Source organism: Haemaphysalis longicornis, unplaced genomic scaffold (genome assembly GCF_048455015.1).
Source record: "Haemaphysalis longicornis isolate Haplotype H1 unplaced genomic scaffold, Haemaphysalis longicornis Haplotype H1 scaffold_12, whole genome shotgun sequence".
Taxonomy (NCBI): Eukaryota; Metazoa; Arthropoda; class Arachnida; order Ixodida; family Ixodidae; genus Haemaphysalis; species Haemaphysalis longicornis.
This window is the reverse complement of record NW_027526225.1, coordinates 4,318,267-4,334,919: the sequence shown is the minus strand read 5'-3', so window position 1 is coordinate 4,334,919 and position 16,653 is coordinate 4,318,267. Positions and strand designations below refer to the sequence as shown.

The following is a 16,653-nucleotide window of genomic DNA, read 5'->3' as shown; positions in this document are numbered from 1 at the left end:
CCTCTAACATCCGTGCGTGCAGAACCCCAGAGTGGGTGGTGAGCATCACAATCCCCAACTAGCAGATACGGCTCTGGCAGCTGATCAACTAATGTTTCAAACTCGATACTGGAGAGCCCGTGGTCTGGAGGTATGTACAGTGAGCATACTGTTACCAGTTTATTAAAGATAATGGCTCGTATGGCTACAGCCTCTAAAGTGGTCTGTAGCGGTAAGAACTGGCATGGCACTGATTTGTGCACAATAATCGCAACTCCTCCAGAGGGGTGCATGCAGTCATCTCTGTCTTTCCTAAATACTGAGTAGTTCTTTAAGAAGTTTGTTTGGTTCGTCCTCAAGTGTGTCTCCTGGAGACACACAATACTTATTTGGTGTTGTGACAGCAATTCATAGATATTGTCCAAGTTTTTCAGGAGGCCTCTGCAGTTCCATTGGACTACATTATCAGTTACCATCAGCTTATGCTGAACAAGGATTAAGGAAGTGCCATGCTGTCACCCTCCCAAGCTCAAGACACCTTCCCAGGAGCCGTGACCCTAGGTGTCTTTTGCTTCGAACGGTCAAGCGACGTGCCGCGCCCCATCGGTGCACCGCGCAACGGAGGGCTTGGCGTCGTGTCCATGGCTTCTTGCGAAGCCTCGTCAGCAGGGCTAGGCTGGCTGGTTGCGGCAGCCTGCCTCTCAGCAGGGACCGGCGCCGCAGTGCCAGCAAGGGGCCTAGCGTTGGCATCAAGGGGTGCTGGGGCAGCCCTTGACGCTTCTTTTGTGACATGTGCAGTGGCCTTAGCCACCGGCACTGAAGGGGCTTGGGGTGTCCCTTGGGGCCTCACTGGGAGGGTTCCAAGGGGAACTCGAACCGAGTGTCGGCAAAGCTAGTGTGTGTCAGGAACAGTCTCTGTCGTGCTTCCCTAAAGGTAATGTTTTCCTTATACTTCAGAGCAATTATTTCTTTTTCTTTCTTCCATTGCGGGCACAACCGCGAGTACGCGGCGTGCTCTCCCTTGCAGTTTACACAGTGGAGTGGAGCTTCACAGGTGCCAGACGAGTGGTCGGGGAGGCTACACTTTGGACATGCTGCCTTGCCTCGGCAGCTCAATGAACCATGGCCAAATCTTTGGCATTTATAGCAGCGTCGGGGGTTTGGAATATACAAGCAGACAGGGATTTTAACGTAGCCTGCCTCGACAGACTCAGGCAGTACACTGGTCGAGAATGTGAGGATTACATGCTTGGTCGAAATTTCCTTCCCATCTCTACGTATTTTGATTCGTTGAACATTCACAACATTCTGTCCCTCGAACCCTTCTAGGAGTTCTTGCTCAGACAAGTTCAGAAAGTCTTCATCAGAGATAACACCTCTGGTAGTGTTCATGGATCGGTGGGGACTGATGCTCACAGGATTGTCACCAACAGTGGTTATTTTCGTCAACTTGGCACACTGAGCTGCGTCTTGTACTTCTATGAGAAGGTCACCGCTTCCCAACTTGCTTACTTTGTAGCCGCCGCCTAGTTCATTTGTTAGAACTTTGGCTACCAAGAATGGTGACAGACGTCTCATTGACATGCCTTCTTTTTCACAGCGCATGACGTGGAACTTTAGGAAATTTTCTGACTTGTTAGGAGTGAAAAACTGCTGGACTGCTTCATTGCGCCCCCGTTTCGGAGGATCCTTGCAAAAGGGCTACAGCTGCACAGCCTAGACAAACCATTGTAGGTTTCGCGACAAGTGGACTATAAGCATCCTGCTATAAAGGGATTATTGCAGTACAACCTACCTAAGCACCGTAGCAAACAGGCTAAACTGTAGTCTAGATAAACACTGCTCCAGGGAAGTTCTAATGATATATACTATAAAAGAATCGTAATAGGACTAACTTTTAAGCAATGCTACAACTATGAGCACTGTTGTGGGCGGTCTATCGAAGCCTTCATGGCAAGTGGCCTACACATGTGCCGCTTATCTGAACATTGCTTGCAGGGCGCCGTATCTGTAGAGGCCACTGTGAGCTACATAACCGCGTATGTAGCAATGATATATACTACAGGGAAATCTGGCGCCAGCACCTGGGTGAGCCGTGCTTCAGCGAGCATGCCACCACGTATCGCAAAGAAGCATTCCACCATTACTTGGCTAGGCTCGCCAAAAAGCTCAAAAGGTGCTTGTTTCTGCAGAAAAACAACGATACTCTTGTAAATAGATATTCAAAGTCGTATTAACAGTAGAATAGTGCAACTCCAAGAGATGTCGTTGCCAGAGATTATTTAGAAGAACGCAAGACGAACGGGTGAACATTTTCCGTTGATTTCCGCTTCAAGAGCGAAAAGAAGCCACGTGGTGAGCCGAGCCAAGCTAGCTGCTACGGCGGCGCCCACGGCAGCATGCGATCGCAGGGACACATTACACATTTCCCCTTCGCGTGCATTAATAAGGAACTCTACGGGACAACGTTGCAACCCGCGCACCGACCAGCAGCAGGTCGACCAGGTACTCCCAGACGGTGCGCTCGGGGATGCTGTGGTTCTCCTGGGCGTAGCTGGCCAGGCTGCACTCGCAGAGCTCAGTCTGGATGTAGAGGCGGTAGTCCTCCTCCCAGGCCTTGATGAAGCGCACGCAGTGCGGGTGCGGGGGCAGCCGCTCGTGCTTGGCCACCTCCTGCAGCCGCTGCTGCCGGTCGCGCTCGCCCCGGAACTTGTGGTGCGCCTCCTTCACCGCGTACCAGCGCTGGTCCCGCCGGCAGCGCACTTTGTACACCTGGGCGCGGAGGGCACCGCCATTACTCGTGCCCTCTCGGTCAGGACGCAGACAGACAGGTGCTCGTCCCAGCTGTCTTGGTTCATAAAGAATACTGCATTGTCCCGATGGCAGTGGCGACTCCCCTGCTGCCACTCTCCGGTGAAGTCTCTACGTCGTCACAGAACCTTGATTGTGCGATTGGTGGCCAGTGACGGGACACTTCACTGGGCGATTCTAGCGGGGCCTCTGGTTCTGTCTGATCGCATAACTTGAATGCAAATGTCCACTTGACACACCGACAACTATGTTTATAGCGTTGGCCTAATTGAAGCCATTCCTGCCCATAATATGTCACTATTGTGCGAAATTTGAAAATTTTTAATATTTGCTGCGCTTTTTTTGGAGTTAAACTTTCATAGCCGGAATGGAGCTGCGTAAGTGACCAAAGAATAGTTTCTTCCAAATTTTGCAGTAAGCACGATAATCAGCTAATCCTAGACAACCAGGAAACCTAAGAATAACCAGCTAAACCTTAGCTCACGCTACACACTATATCCTGGCATAGCCGAGCTAAGCCACGGCTAATTTTTTTGGTCAACCGTCAGATCTTCCAGTTTCAACCGTCCAGGACTGTAACCCAAGCCTTTCTCCAAGCGCTCTGCCCTGCCCTCCCGCACTCGGTGTCCTGCAAAAATGCAGGAACATTTTTTTCTTTTCTGCATCAGTATCACTCAACCAATGAATGAATCAAAACAGCTGAATTTCACTACTGCCAGTGTTTGTACTGTTCATAACAAACTGCACCTCCTTCAGCACTCACGACTGGCCGCAAATACTTCCCACATGATTACCAGGGATGTATCATAGAACTTGAAAGTGAATAATCAAAAGAAAGAACAAAGTACCCGCACCGGTTCTCCCCTGTTTAACACCAAAATGCCAACACACTGCAAACAGTGACGTACCTAACTTTACTACAACCGGTGAAAACGAAAATTTAAACCTCATACCCAGCTAAAATCAATCTGCACCACAGGTCATGAGGTGTAATCATTTACACCCAACAACTATTCAGTATTTCTCAACTGATGAGGTGCGAAACAGGTTTCCCGTAGCAGCTTGCACGTGGCAAACCACGACACAAACGCGCTTCATCTATGTCGTGTCCGGCGATAGAGCTTAAACACCCCCTACAAACTTACTGTTCCGAAGGAGCCTTCGCCGAGTTGGCTGTCCACATGGAAGCACTGCTTGAGGTAGGGGTCAGACTTGTGTGCACTGTAATGCGGACTATTGAAGGCTGCCAGGGCTCAGTGGTCAAGGCTTATACTCTCCGCTCGCACTCAAACTGCTACTTCATACAGCTTCGCACAAGTCACAAGGAATGCAGACACACCAAAGAGGGACCTCTGTTAACAATAAAAAAATTAAAAAAAAAAACACATTGTAACAAAACAAAACATTTAATGAAGTAAGACTTGCTTTGAACAGGCTAGGGTAAGAAGAAGTCCCCGCATCACATCCATTAATGGACTCCGTAAAAATCCAGGGGCAATTTTAAAGCTAGTGTTCAGGCTACCTTTACTTTACCTCTTTAATAAAGAGTCTCGCTGCTTTGGTTCAGATGAGGTTCCACTACCCCACATAACCATGCTTCAGAAGTACTATAACACTTCACTGATACACACAGCAACCATGCCATTGATATTAGTGTGCTGTTAATAATTCGATAAAAATGTTTTAAAGTAATCACTTTGGTGAATTAGGACTGTTCAATCTGCAATGCTCAGGCTCCCAAGAGCAGGTAGATCAAACGGGCCCGCTATTAGCACTACACAGTGTTAGTACTGCATAAGCGCCAAACGTGGTCAAAATTTTTTTAAGGTGACAGTCTTCCTTGGGCTAGGCACTTGCAAAAATCAGATGTGCTGTCACCGTAATCAGTCAGAAATGTTACTGGCCGGTGATCGACAGGGAGCTGGAAAGGTAGAAGGATGGGAGGAGGAAAGCGTGGGATGGACGGAGAGAGGAGTGCTTTGAGGGGAGGGAAAATAGTGGGAGGTGAATGGGAGAGATGGGGAAGGGAACGTGGGCAGGAAGAGGACAAGACTGGAGCAGCAGGAGTGGGAGGGAGGGAGGGAGGGAGAGCATGTGGGGGAGGAGGAGGAGGTGGTGGTGGTTCAGGAGGGAGAGGTGGCAAAAGTGAGGAGGATGTGAAAGAAGGAAAAAGGGGAGTGAAGGAAGAGCACTATGTGAAAGGAGCGACACAAATGCCACCACTTTTCGACGTCATTCGCAGCGAAGCGTAGACGACCAATTTTTTTCTTTCAAATATGTTTTTTTTTTCCATCACATTGCACCTATCCAAAAAAATTGCGAGGCTGGTTGAAACCCTTCGCAGTTAAAGGAGCCATGAAGAGAAAATGCAAGTTGGTTTTATTCGAAAGATTTCGTGTTTTATAGTGCCCCCAGCACTTGTCCAGATACAAACGGTGCTTTATTCACTGAGAAATTAAACAATTTAGGTTAAAATTTTGATTTTCCCGCTCAATCGTGCGTTTTCGTGGTCCCAAGTGACATCACGGGAGCCGACCGCTCTGCAGCCTAGAGTACCTTCATTCACGCATCCGCCGTACAGGGTAGAGACACGTAACGCTGGCGCCGCCATGTTCGGTTGCTCGCTCGCCGCCGAAGCAAGTCAGTGTGTCAAAACCGCGCTAAAATTATCGCCGCAACGCGGTTTACTGAAGAATTTTGAATCATATTGTCTGTTTCGCGTTGCTAGGTCTCGTGGGAAACGAAAAGAATAACGCGTTGAGCCCGTTGGCCCAATTGCGGCGGCACGGGACCGTTCAAAGGTTGTCTCCACCCTGTACAGCGGTGTTGGTTTGTTCCCGCGTTTCTTTACGTTCCGTAACCTAGATGGCGCCACCATACCGTGGCAAGCGTTTGGTTTGTTTTTGCCCGCATTTAAACCTGGCTTGTTTTTGTTCTGGGAGAAAATATTCGTTCCCTGAAACAGTGCTCGCTCGACAAATGGGGTCACGTAAGACACCGTTGCTTGCGTCAATCGGCCAGTGTCGTCTGAGACAACCCCAAGCCCCGTAGTGCTGTGCAGCTAAACCAAAGCATGCTGTGCGCAGTACGAACAGCAGAACGCATCAGTACTTCTATGTTTACATGTGCTTTCGTAACTTCCACTGTTTGTCCCATCATTCTTATTGCTTTGTAAAGAATGTGCCCTAAATTTAAGCGCAAATCGCTCGTTCGTCTAGTTTGTAAGCTCTACCTAATTTGCGTCTGCTTCTGCCAGCCTCCGCCAATCGCAGAGCTTAGCCCATGTGACATCACAGGTTCTGTTGCGGGAAATGAGCTGGTGGGTCGCATGACCATTCCCGTTTTTCCTAATTATGTAGCTTATTTGAGCGAAGTTTACGTTAAAAGTGGTGTCAGTATGATTCTAACGAGACAATCTTTTGAATGAACCAAACTTGTGTTTTCTCTTCATGGCTCCTTTAAAACTTTGCGCCTCACAGCAAGTGGAATTCAGGTGAATGTTTGCGCGATGTACAAATCACTGCTGAGAACAAGCCAAAACTTGCAAAAAAAGAAAGAAAAAGTTTGCACAAAGGTGCGGCTTCTTCGTCTGTGGTTGTCATACAGTACTTTCTTTTCACAGCATAAAGCTGCAGCTTAAGAAGCACACCAAATCGCTTAGCAATGTACAAGCGAATGCAAGAACGGCCCCCTACACCAAACCTCGACTACACTTTTTAAGAGATCATGCTAATGTTTTGAGTGGCCACGAAACTCTTTCCGGCAAATGTGGCCCGCTTTAACAAAAACATATGCGGTATACAGCAATTTACAAGGAAAGTGTTATGCTTGGCAGATGCGTTTGCTACATTACCTCTGCCCTATACTACCTTTATAATAGCCTCAAGTGATAGAGAGCCAAAAATTAGAGAAAAAAAAAAAAAACCCTTTATGCTTTCGCACGTTGAGCGAATGTAAAGTCTACCCAGCACCGTTGTTGCAGTCTTTCCAACAATACCACCGCCTTACCAGTCTCTTTCGATCATCACTCAGGGTTCATGCTGGCTTACATGACAAAAATTCAAAAATTTTAAAGGACTTCCAAGGCTCTGCGAGTAGATTTTAAAGGACTACCATTGTCTGAAATCTACTTGAGTCCAATGTTCAGGCAAAGATAGTGAGAAATTGTCGAAAAATGGAACTCTGCTGCAGCTAACGTCTCAACACGGGGGACTCAATTGTCTCCAGACAAGTCAAAACAATGGCTACAGCGACCCTTCCTTCCTTCGACAGCTTGTCACTGTTGGTTACAGTTACACAAACAAGCACTTACAGTGGGTTTCGAAAAGCAAATGTTCACTTGCCAAAGTAGATCAGCCAGGAACAAACACCCACTCAGTCTCTACGTAACCTAATGTTGGTTTTACAGAGAAATTCAAAGTTTTCAAAAACCTGCATGCACCGTATACTCAACCTCTTCAGTAAGCACTGCCTACTATAACTCAAATAGCAAGCGATGCTATTGCTGTACCCTACTAGATAAGTAATTCGCTGAAGCAAATCTGCATCATTTTTATTGTCCGATCTCAAAATTTGGGCAATTCAGATGCCTTTGGCAGTCCCATGGGATTTCAGTTGACCTGGGTTTGCCAAACCGAACTGTCAAATCCTTCTGATCCTTCTGAACAGGTGCTATGATCGTCTTGACTTCGAATGTGCATGTAATGTAACATACGGGCGATACTACGCCACGCGGAGGATACAAGCCTCGGAGCCGGTGAAGCTTACGGGCTGAGGCCGACACGTTTTTGTGCGAAACGAGGAACGGTCCACATTCCTCACGCGTTGTGGTGGCCGCACCCGCTCTCCCCTCTGGGCCAAACCGTCCTGGGGGAAAGAAAATATTTATGAGATACAAGAAAATGTATTCAACCCACTGAGTGACTGTCGAAGCTCAACCGCAGGCTTCGAAAAGAAAATTCCGTGCCCGCGACTAGCCTCGTAAAGGAGTTTAGCAAAGTGGGCGAGCAGACAAAGTCAATAAACAATGCATGAAAAAGTGACGATGTTCCGGCACAATACACCATTTATTTTATTTATTTATTCAGCTTACTACACTCGCCCAGAAGGCACTGTTGTAGGAAATACCTAAAAAGTCCCGAAACAGAACCATGAATCTCGTACTAAACAAAACGCGGTTCTTGGAAGCATTACACGGTACTTGGAAGCATATCCCCAAGTACAACACATCACCTAGAGTTGCACTGTGCTCTCTGCTTTTGAAGCGGAGCTATCGTAAGGGGCACCCACACATCTAACTTATTTATTATGATCAGCCGCTACTTAATGCAAGCTTGAACAGATGACGCCTCTGTCCAGTCTGCCAACTGTCCCCCTTTCACGAGGTCATCCACAGATGGCAGCACCATCATAGCTTAGTACTGACTGGGCAGTTGGATGCCTACTGAGATAAAATAAACAAGTCTTGCTGCAGACATCTGCCTTGGCTACGCTGTTCTTTGCAATGTCTAAGCATCACATTCATGTCGCGGAATTTTATTAGGTTTTCATCTTTGGATAGTGTGATGATGGTTAAAGGCCATCGGGAGAAAAAAATATTGGATCTCAGAGCGCCAGTGTAAGGAAGAGAGCAAGAGCCACGGGCACGCGTAAAACCCTCCAGGAGCGACGAGGGTGCGTTCACCACATACTGTATTTTCGCGTGTATAACCCTCCATTTAACTCCCACCCCAAAACTTTTCGTCGACGAATAATAAAAATACATCCCCGCGCATATTTTATCCATAAAAGGATGGACCAAAGCGACCACTCAAGCAACATTACACATTTGTTTATGAGAAAGAACTTACCAAGCTGACTAGGTAACTAGAGGACTTTCCGCATACATTTTTTCAGGTGGAGCTGTGTGTGCAAAATAAGCACCGTCAATGGGATAACAGTGGCTTGGTCACTATTACTGCTGTAGGGGCATCACGGCCCAAATTGCAGTGCAGTGAAGCTGCACCAAAGGAAATATTTCGCATATAATCCGCACCTCTACTTCACACCTGAAATTTTCGCATTTTTGGGGCGGCCTATACGGGCGAAAATGTGGTACACGTAATTCATCCCACCATGGACTGCATTTCTTTTTTTGCCATACATACACACGTACACTCCAAGTCCGACACCTCTACGCATTGCCTTCGAAAGTAGTAAGACCACTTTTGGCAATTTTCAGAACATTTTTTTTCCAGGTGCCACCCATCGCCATGTTTATCTGCAGAAGAGATGCTCTTCTGCTGCCCTACCAATGACAAAATGAAACGACGTGGTACAATGACATGGCAAGCAGCTTGGTCATGGGTGCGCATACCCATTTTCACTGCACCGGGAAGACATGACCCCCACCTTCGTGGCTTGGAAGCAACAGTAAAGCCGTGACACCGTTCTCTTCATGACGCCAACATAAACACCCTACCGAATGTATCGCTGTTAGCAATCTTCTCAAGCAGTGGGCTCCTTTGTGTTGACAAGTGCAAATTAGAGAGCCCCAGTTAGCCCAAAACAACTGTTTATTAAAGAGACTCGCTTATCGATGCGACAACCCGTATGAAGGTGAACGTTTGACAGACTTCTGTCTGGTTGGGAAGTTACTAAACAGAAATTTAATTATGCTCCAACCAATACATAGACAAAACCCGACGTTTTGAAGCCGACTCTGCTTCTTCAGGGGTGACTGGGGCCACACTGCAGCTGCGTCTTATAGTCTTTCACTGTTGCTGCCCTCGCGCAAAGCCCTTCGCTGCGGCACGCAATCCCTGTGTGTACACCGAAGGGAGCGTACCAAGCGACGAATTACGGCTCCGTGGGGCTCGTTGAATATGTCACGACTCGATGAAAAGCCGCTTTCTCCAGTTTGTTTCCCTTTCGAGGATGGCCATTCCGGAGAAGTCAAGTTCGTGGTCGGCCACTTCACAGTACTCGGCGACGGCATTGCGTTCTCTATTCTGTTTCCGGGCAACGCTTGTTGTGTTGCCTAATCCCCTCCGGGAGGTTTTTGCTTTCACCGATGTATGACGCGTTGCACTCAGCGCACTGAATGCGGTAAACGACCCTGGGCACTTTCTCTATTGTTGGCCAGTCTTTAGGGCGGGGGATTAGGTGGCTTATAGTTGTTGAAGGCTTGTGGACGATGTACACTCTTCTTCTGAAAATGCTGGCCAAGGCCTCACTCGTTCCTGGGATGTAAGGCACCGGCACGCGTTTCAGAGTTCCGACGGTCGATGTCCTCAGAGAGTTTTTCACCCTGTTCTGCTCTTTGCGGCAGGTTATGGAGTGAATTAACTGTTTCGGGCGGTCCCAGTCACCCCTAAAGGCCGATCCACACGACGGACCTAGTCCGCGGTCTGATCGGTCACGTGATGCCACGTCACGGCCCGCCGTGGTCTGATGCAGCACAGACAGCATCCACACGGCGGACCGCCGTAGCAGACGACAGAGCGGTCCAACCAGCTACACTCTCCACCACAGTGCTCCCAACCAGACGAACTCGCGCCCGCGCCGCGCATGTTTTATGTATATTTTGCGCTTGGTTTCACGGTTCCGCACGCAATTTGGAGCAGTCGAAATGGAAACGGAGCGCAAGCATCGTTTGGCCGCTATGGTGTTAGCTTTGTACGTTGGTGAAGAAGACTACCCTGTGCCGAAAAGGTTGTGCTGGGTTAAGTAGTGGACGTGTCGAAAAGAGCTGGGACTGCAGAACCATGCTGTGGCGTGCGGAACTCTCGCGACCGTCTGCTACTGTCCCTGGGTCGCCTCCCGAACCTCTCGAAAAAAGAGAAAGCATTCTTTATTTTATTTTCGGAAAACACAGAGCTAGGGTGCCGGAGACATTGGGTCGGGAGCCAAGTCCAACAATGGGGAGGGGAGGTATTTTGACCGCCCGGTGTGCGTACGGTCATTAAAGCAGGGACATGTGGGCCCGCCGCAGTTTCTCGGAACTGCGCTGCAGTGGTGGCCGAGGGGCGGAAAAGCAGACGACCGAACAACTGGCTTTTTTTGAGCCAAAAATTGGATGGGATTTGGCTAAAAACACTGTGTTGCCAGACAACATTCGTTGTCCAGACCAATTCCTTCGGTGCAGCTCCTTCAAGCGCTTCGAATCAACCGCGCTGCCCGCGGATGTTCTCTATTGGGGCAGCTGGATCCGGCTCCGCCCACGCGGTGCGGGAGCTGTCAGACGACGCTGATTGATGTCGCGGTCCGCCGTCGAGACCGCGGACCGAAAAGCCTCGGCGAATATTTGGACCGCGAAGACCGCGGTCCAACGGCGGTACGCGCGAACTGGTGACGTCCTGTCACGTGATGCGCGGACCGCGGTCCAAATAATCGTTCTGGTCCGCCGTGTGGATCGGCCTTAAGAAGAAGCCGAGCCAGCTTCGAAACATCGGGTTTTGTCTATGTACGGTTGGTTGGCGCATAATTAAATTTCTGTTAAATAACCCGTATGATATGCTGTACATTGCGTTGCATCAATCAAAGAATTAGGTGTTCACTTATATGCCAGTAGCTTGCTAAAAAGCAGTGTATTCCAACAGTAAATTTCGGGGTTTTGATGCACCGAAGCTACACCAGGGCTATGAGGCGTGCTGTAGTGGAGGGCTCCGGATTAATTTCGACCACCTGAGGGCCTTTATTGTGCGTAGTCTCAACACAGAGGCGTTTTTGGTTTTCGCCTCCATCTAAAAGCAGCCACCGGAGCCAGGGTTGAACCAGTGTCCTTAGGCACAGCAGTGGGACACAGCAGCATCTTGAGCCAAACCTTGAAGTTGTCGTTCTTAGCAACACGAGCTTGGTGCTTACCACGTTGGTGAACTGTTTCTTATACCTTTGGTACACGCAAGACGGCAGCATTTCATGTAATGTGGGTGGAGCAGCAGCAATAGAGAAATAAGGAAAAAAAGAAGAGTGCACTACGTCTGCTCAATTTTGGTTTCTTTTAAACAAAATTAATTTGAAAGATGCCAGGGACATTTAACTTCAGCTCAGTCTGAAGCAGGAGCACCCATTGACACGACCATCAAAGAACTACCTGGAAACCAGGAAAGCATCAGAGTTGTTCCTGCGGTCAAGATGACCAAACTGACACAGATAGATGCTTTGTTTGGGAGCAAGTAGCAACTAAGTGGCTGTGGGGGCGCCCGAACGCAGCCTCGAACACTGGTGGCAAAATGCACTGATGCCATTGAAGGACTGAACTATTTTCTTTTTTTTTCGCTCCGTTCCCCTTTTTTGCCCTTCTTTGGTTACTTTTATGTTTTTGTAACTATCTGTAAATTTTTTCTTTGGCTCCGCTGCGGGCTGTGGCAATCAGTTATAAAAAATCTAACCTCAAGTCACCAAAATTAACGCCGCTTTCAACGAGTTTTGGTTGAGCTTTCGTGACACCATAGCGCGGCGCATGCGCAGTGACAGCGCCGACACGCCCCCACGCGCGCGCATGGACCGAAAGTGCCTTTTATGAACTGTTGACAGCTTGCCTCGGAAAGGAACCTTAAAATAGGGAAACTATGCACCTGCGCTACGACATCATAGTACAGCCTGGTCGAAGGCATTGAAATAGTTCACTGAAAAGGCTACGCCTTTGCACACTGAAATGCGTTACAGCAGGATGACTCCATTTTGCAGCCAATTTCTTGCCAGACAACGTGCGGTTTCGCGTTCAGACATTCGATTTCAATGAATCCAGTGAGGACGCGAGCTTGCAACAGAAAATAACACGTACGCTGTCTGGCGGTGTCATGGCTAGCATTGGCGTTACAACAACGAAACAGTTCGAAGTAAATACAATAAAGACGCGAAAACAGCCGCGGAAGCACTTCAAGACGTCTCGGACTTGCTGTCAACACAAGGTCTTACATAAACCGCACGCACTTTGTGTTTGTTAGCAGAATGCTCAATCCAGTCGCTACTTATAAAACGCTACAGATTTAGAGCAAGAACGGCAGTGTGAATGCGGTCGGACGAGTAGCCAGCATCACGTTACCTTTTTCGTCAACAGGGGCCGAGTCCCCTGAAAAAACACGGGATCCGGTCTCGGAGGAGTCCGATCCATGTCAGAGACGGAGTGAGTAGGTGAACGACGCAGCTAAGCAGTAAGGTCCGAAAAAACTAGAAGAAAGCGGTGGGACGCTGTCTGCGCAGGCATTATCGCACACCCGTCACAAGCACGCGAATGCCGTTACTTCTGCCAGCTCTTGGAGCGTTTCAAGCTTGCACGCTATCCGAAGCTCCACACTCAACGGTCGCCGCTTTCCCCAGGGAGCAGCGCCTTCTTCAAGGACGCAAATCGTCGTGGCCCCGAACCAAGCTAAATCTATTTGAACGCGGAAACGACATTCGCGCACAGCAGGGCGGTTTGACAAAGCCCTCCACCGTCTGCACGCGGCTGATTGGAGGCGGCGCTGGCCCATGTTGGCTAGTGCCTCGGCTATTTCCGCACCTTGTGGGTTGGGAAAAAAAGAAAAAGGCCGTGTTTTGTGTTTCACGTTGGGAACAAAGCAGATCCTTTTTTTTTCCCGAATGGGCCCGAAAAGGGCCTACCCAAAGCATTGAAGGACTCTGCTTACTGCATCTGTAAATAATAAACCAAAAGAGAGTGGCTCCTGCGCCTCATCACCGCAGCGGGCTGTTGTTCATCCGCGCGGCGCAAAGAGCGCATTACTGCGGGTAATTTGAACTTCACACGAGTTGTTTCCATGTATTTCAGACTTACTTGCAAAAGACTGCAGCGAAGACAAAAAACTGTGTGAAGATGATGTCACACGTGATCGCAAGCGCAGTCTCTTTTCAAAACGCGCGCGCCCACTAAAATGCGGGTCCGTCGCTTCGACGGAGTGATACACAACACGAGCGAGCGCGTTCTTTTGACTTGAAAGTTGACACCGGCGCCGTGGCATTGCTCAGCCAGCCCTCCAGGGTAAATGTGAACGAGGTAAAATTCGTTGCAAAAGTTTGTTGCATGCAGCAAATGCTTACAACCGATGATTACTGTCTTTTTTTCCCCCCAGATATTGCGCATCATTAAGAGGGTGTTCTCGCAAGAGAGCCTACAAGGGAATGGACCAGGAATGCGTTAAGGCTGCAGGAACATGATCTTTTTATGGGACCTTTCTGCTAGCACAGAAAGGAAAGGCTCTTTTTGGTAGAGAGCTTCAGCATGCCACAAAGGTGCTGCTTGGGCTGGCCATTTGGAAACGTATCCTACTCTCATCTAGTCACAAAGTGCCTTTTAAGTCATTTTCTCTAATCAATGAAGTGTCTTCGCACACGTACTTCTGCAAATCTCCAAATTCAAATAATGGTACAAGGCCATACATTCCCTAAAGTCCCCCGCCTCAGAATCCTCGGCCTACTTATCCAGCAGAATCGATCCAATGCTTTCTTCATACAACTACTAGGGTCTCATGTCGACCAAATTATTGCACTCCTTCGGTGGGTAACCAACCGACTTTATGGACTAGATAAATGGGACCGCCTTCACCTATTGCACTCTTTTTTTTATCAGCAGCCTCCTCTATACTCTGCCATATATACAAGCGTCCAAGGTCGAGCTGAACAAGATCGATGGCCTCATCCGCAAGGTCTACCGCGTCGCCCTGCAGATACCCCCTAACGCATCCACGGATCGTCTGCTCCAGCTCGGAGTTTTTAACATTGCCACCGAATTAGCTGAAGCCCATTTATCATCCCAGAGAAATCGCCTAGAACTAACAGAAACGGGCAACTCTATTCTCGCTACTCAAGGCATTCCGCTGTCCGAACAAGCTAAAAGTGCCATCCATATTCCCCTTGAAATTCGGGAAAACATATTCACAAGGCCACTCCCCCGACACATGCACCCCGTCTACAACTCAGCGCGCCGCCAAGCCCGTACACGAGCCTTGGACCGGGAACTGGCAAAATGGTGTGCTGTGATGCGGCGGAATACCGCCATCGTAATGCCTACGCTCTGGTGGTAACGCGCAACTCCGCTTGCACCCCCCTCAGCACGCTTACCATCTTAACTACCTCCCCCTCGACTGCGGAGGAAGCGGCCATTGCGCTGGCCCTCACACAACATCCAACCCCGCCCAAGATAGTCACAGACTCCAAGCTGGCTCTGCTGAATTTTGTACGAGGGACCATCTCTTCTGAAGCCCTCCGCATCATCCAGAGTAACCCGCCTCAAAAGATGGTGGAGTTGGTGTGGGCCCTGGCTCACACTGGCCTGCCAGGAAACGAACTTGCCCATGCCATCGCCCGCGATCTCACACTCCGGGCTGGTGTGAGCATCGTCCCCCGGCACGGCGCGCGCTCCTCCAAAGAACGCCTCATCATGTTCAAGACATCGTGGAGCACTACCGACTCTCTCGTCGTACTTTCTCCCCCGCCCATTCCTCCCTCACGCCTCACCAAACCCACTATTGGCGACTCTTGCAAACAGACTCCTTCCCATGCCGAGCTCGTCTACACCACATCCGCCCCTCATCATTCCCGTCTCCCAACTGTCCCCAATGCAGCCAACGTGCCACTCTGGAACATTCCATGTGGGCTTGTCCTTACGACCCCTTCCCTCAAATCTCCTGTAGCGAGCTATGGAGAGAGGCGTTGGGTAGCTCTAGCCAGGAGATTCAGGAGGCCCTGGTACGCAGAGCTACCGAAGTCGCGGCTGGCCTCCGCCCAGCCGCCACCAACCCTCAGTAACCATGGCTGAAATAAAAGTTTTCTCTCTCTCTCTCTCTCTCTCTCTCATTAAACGATTTTATGCGGCATTTTTTCTCAGCATCAGCTGAGGAACCTTTTTTGGTTTCTGTTTTACAGATGCCTTCTGTTTCTGTTCGGTTCTGTCTTAAAAATCGATTCATACAGTAAAGTTGAATGTCATTGTGGTTATATTAACGTGAGAAACGAGAAATGGTTTTGGATCCTAACATGGCCAGTGTGCTTTTATTTTCTTACAGGCACTTGGGAAAAGGCCTTGAAAGTTCCCAGCGAATTATTTATTTCTCTTGTCATGGTGAAAATCATGTACAGTTGACTATTGTAAAAAAAAAAAATCTTGACAGTGGTAGAAAAACTCAGAATGTAACCTAATTAAACAAGAAATGTAATTAGACAAAGTGGAAGTAAATTGTTTCGCACACTGACAAGAGCTCTAAATATTGTTTTGTGCAGGTAATGACGGTTTATTGTCAGGTGGACAAGCAGTCACACAGTATGGCCGACTGGAGCCATGAGCAAGCAACCTCCTCTTTGTCTAGCTCACGCAGCTATCTCAAGCTCCTGCAGCTTGATTCTTTACTCGATGCTCAGCTCGAGGGCACTTGACCTTGCGGACAGTGGGCAAGCAGTGTAACGTCTCCCCCCATGGAGACATGAAACATTTGAGTCTTGCTGCTTCGTCTACCATTTGTAACTAGCCTTGCAATCTAGAACCACAAATGGCCCTGTGTAGTGCGCCAGCAGCTTCTAGCACAAGCCACATTGGAGGAGGGGAGAAAGCCACAGAATTCCTTTCCCATACGAGATTTCCCAATAGTGACTGTCGAAGTGTGACTTCGACCTGTCTTGTCAGGACAGTATGCACAGCTGAGCAAGTTGGTGTGTTTTTTTAGTGATGCAAGGAGTCTTGGCTACACTTGGGTCACTGTGAGGAGAAAAAGAAAAAAAACGTGTCCAGACTGCTTGAGGGGGGAAACGATCATTTGTGGAAGTGTCCCATTGGTGCGCTCGCTGAGGCCATTCGTTTGCGAATGACAGGCGGTCGAATGGCAGAACTGAGAAGAAAGGTGGAGTTCTTCAACATCAGCAGTGAATTGGCACCCACTGTCACTGGTGATG

At 48.9% G+C, this 16,653-nt stretch overlaps 1 protein-coding gene across 1 annotated transcript in view; it reads right to left on the bottom strand.

Moving 5' to 3' along the window:
* LOC144162290 (membrane-associated tyrosine- and threonine-specific cdc2-inhibitory kinase-like) overlaps positions 1-13,240 on the bottom strand; it is a 48,909-nt gene extending 35,669 nt beyond the window's left edge. The window contains exons 1-4 of the mRNA XM_077692766.1: positions 12,818-13,240; positions 7,533-7,656; positions 3,936-4,033; positions 2,467-2,751 (exon numbers count right to left, since the gene is read on the bottom strand). Of these exons, the coding sequence (XP_077548892.1) occupies positions 2,467-2,751; positions 3,936-4,033; positions 7,533-7,656; positions 12,818-12,886 (576 nt within the window). The 5' untranslated portion in view covers positions 12,887-13,240. The remainder of the gene's footprint in view (positions 1-2,466; positions 2,752-3,935; positions 4,034-7,532; positions 7,657-12,817) is intronic.
* Between the last annotated feature and the right edge of the window lie 3,413 nt (positions 13,241-16,653).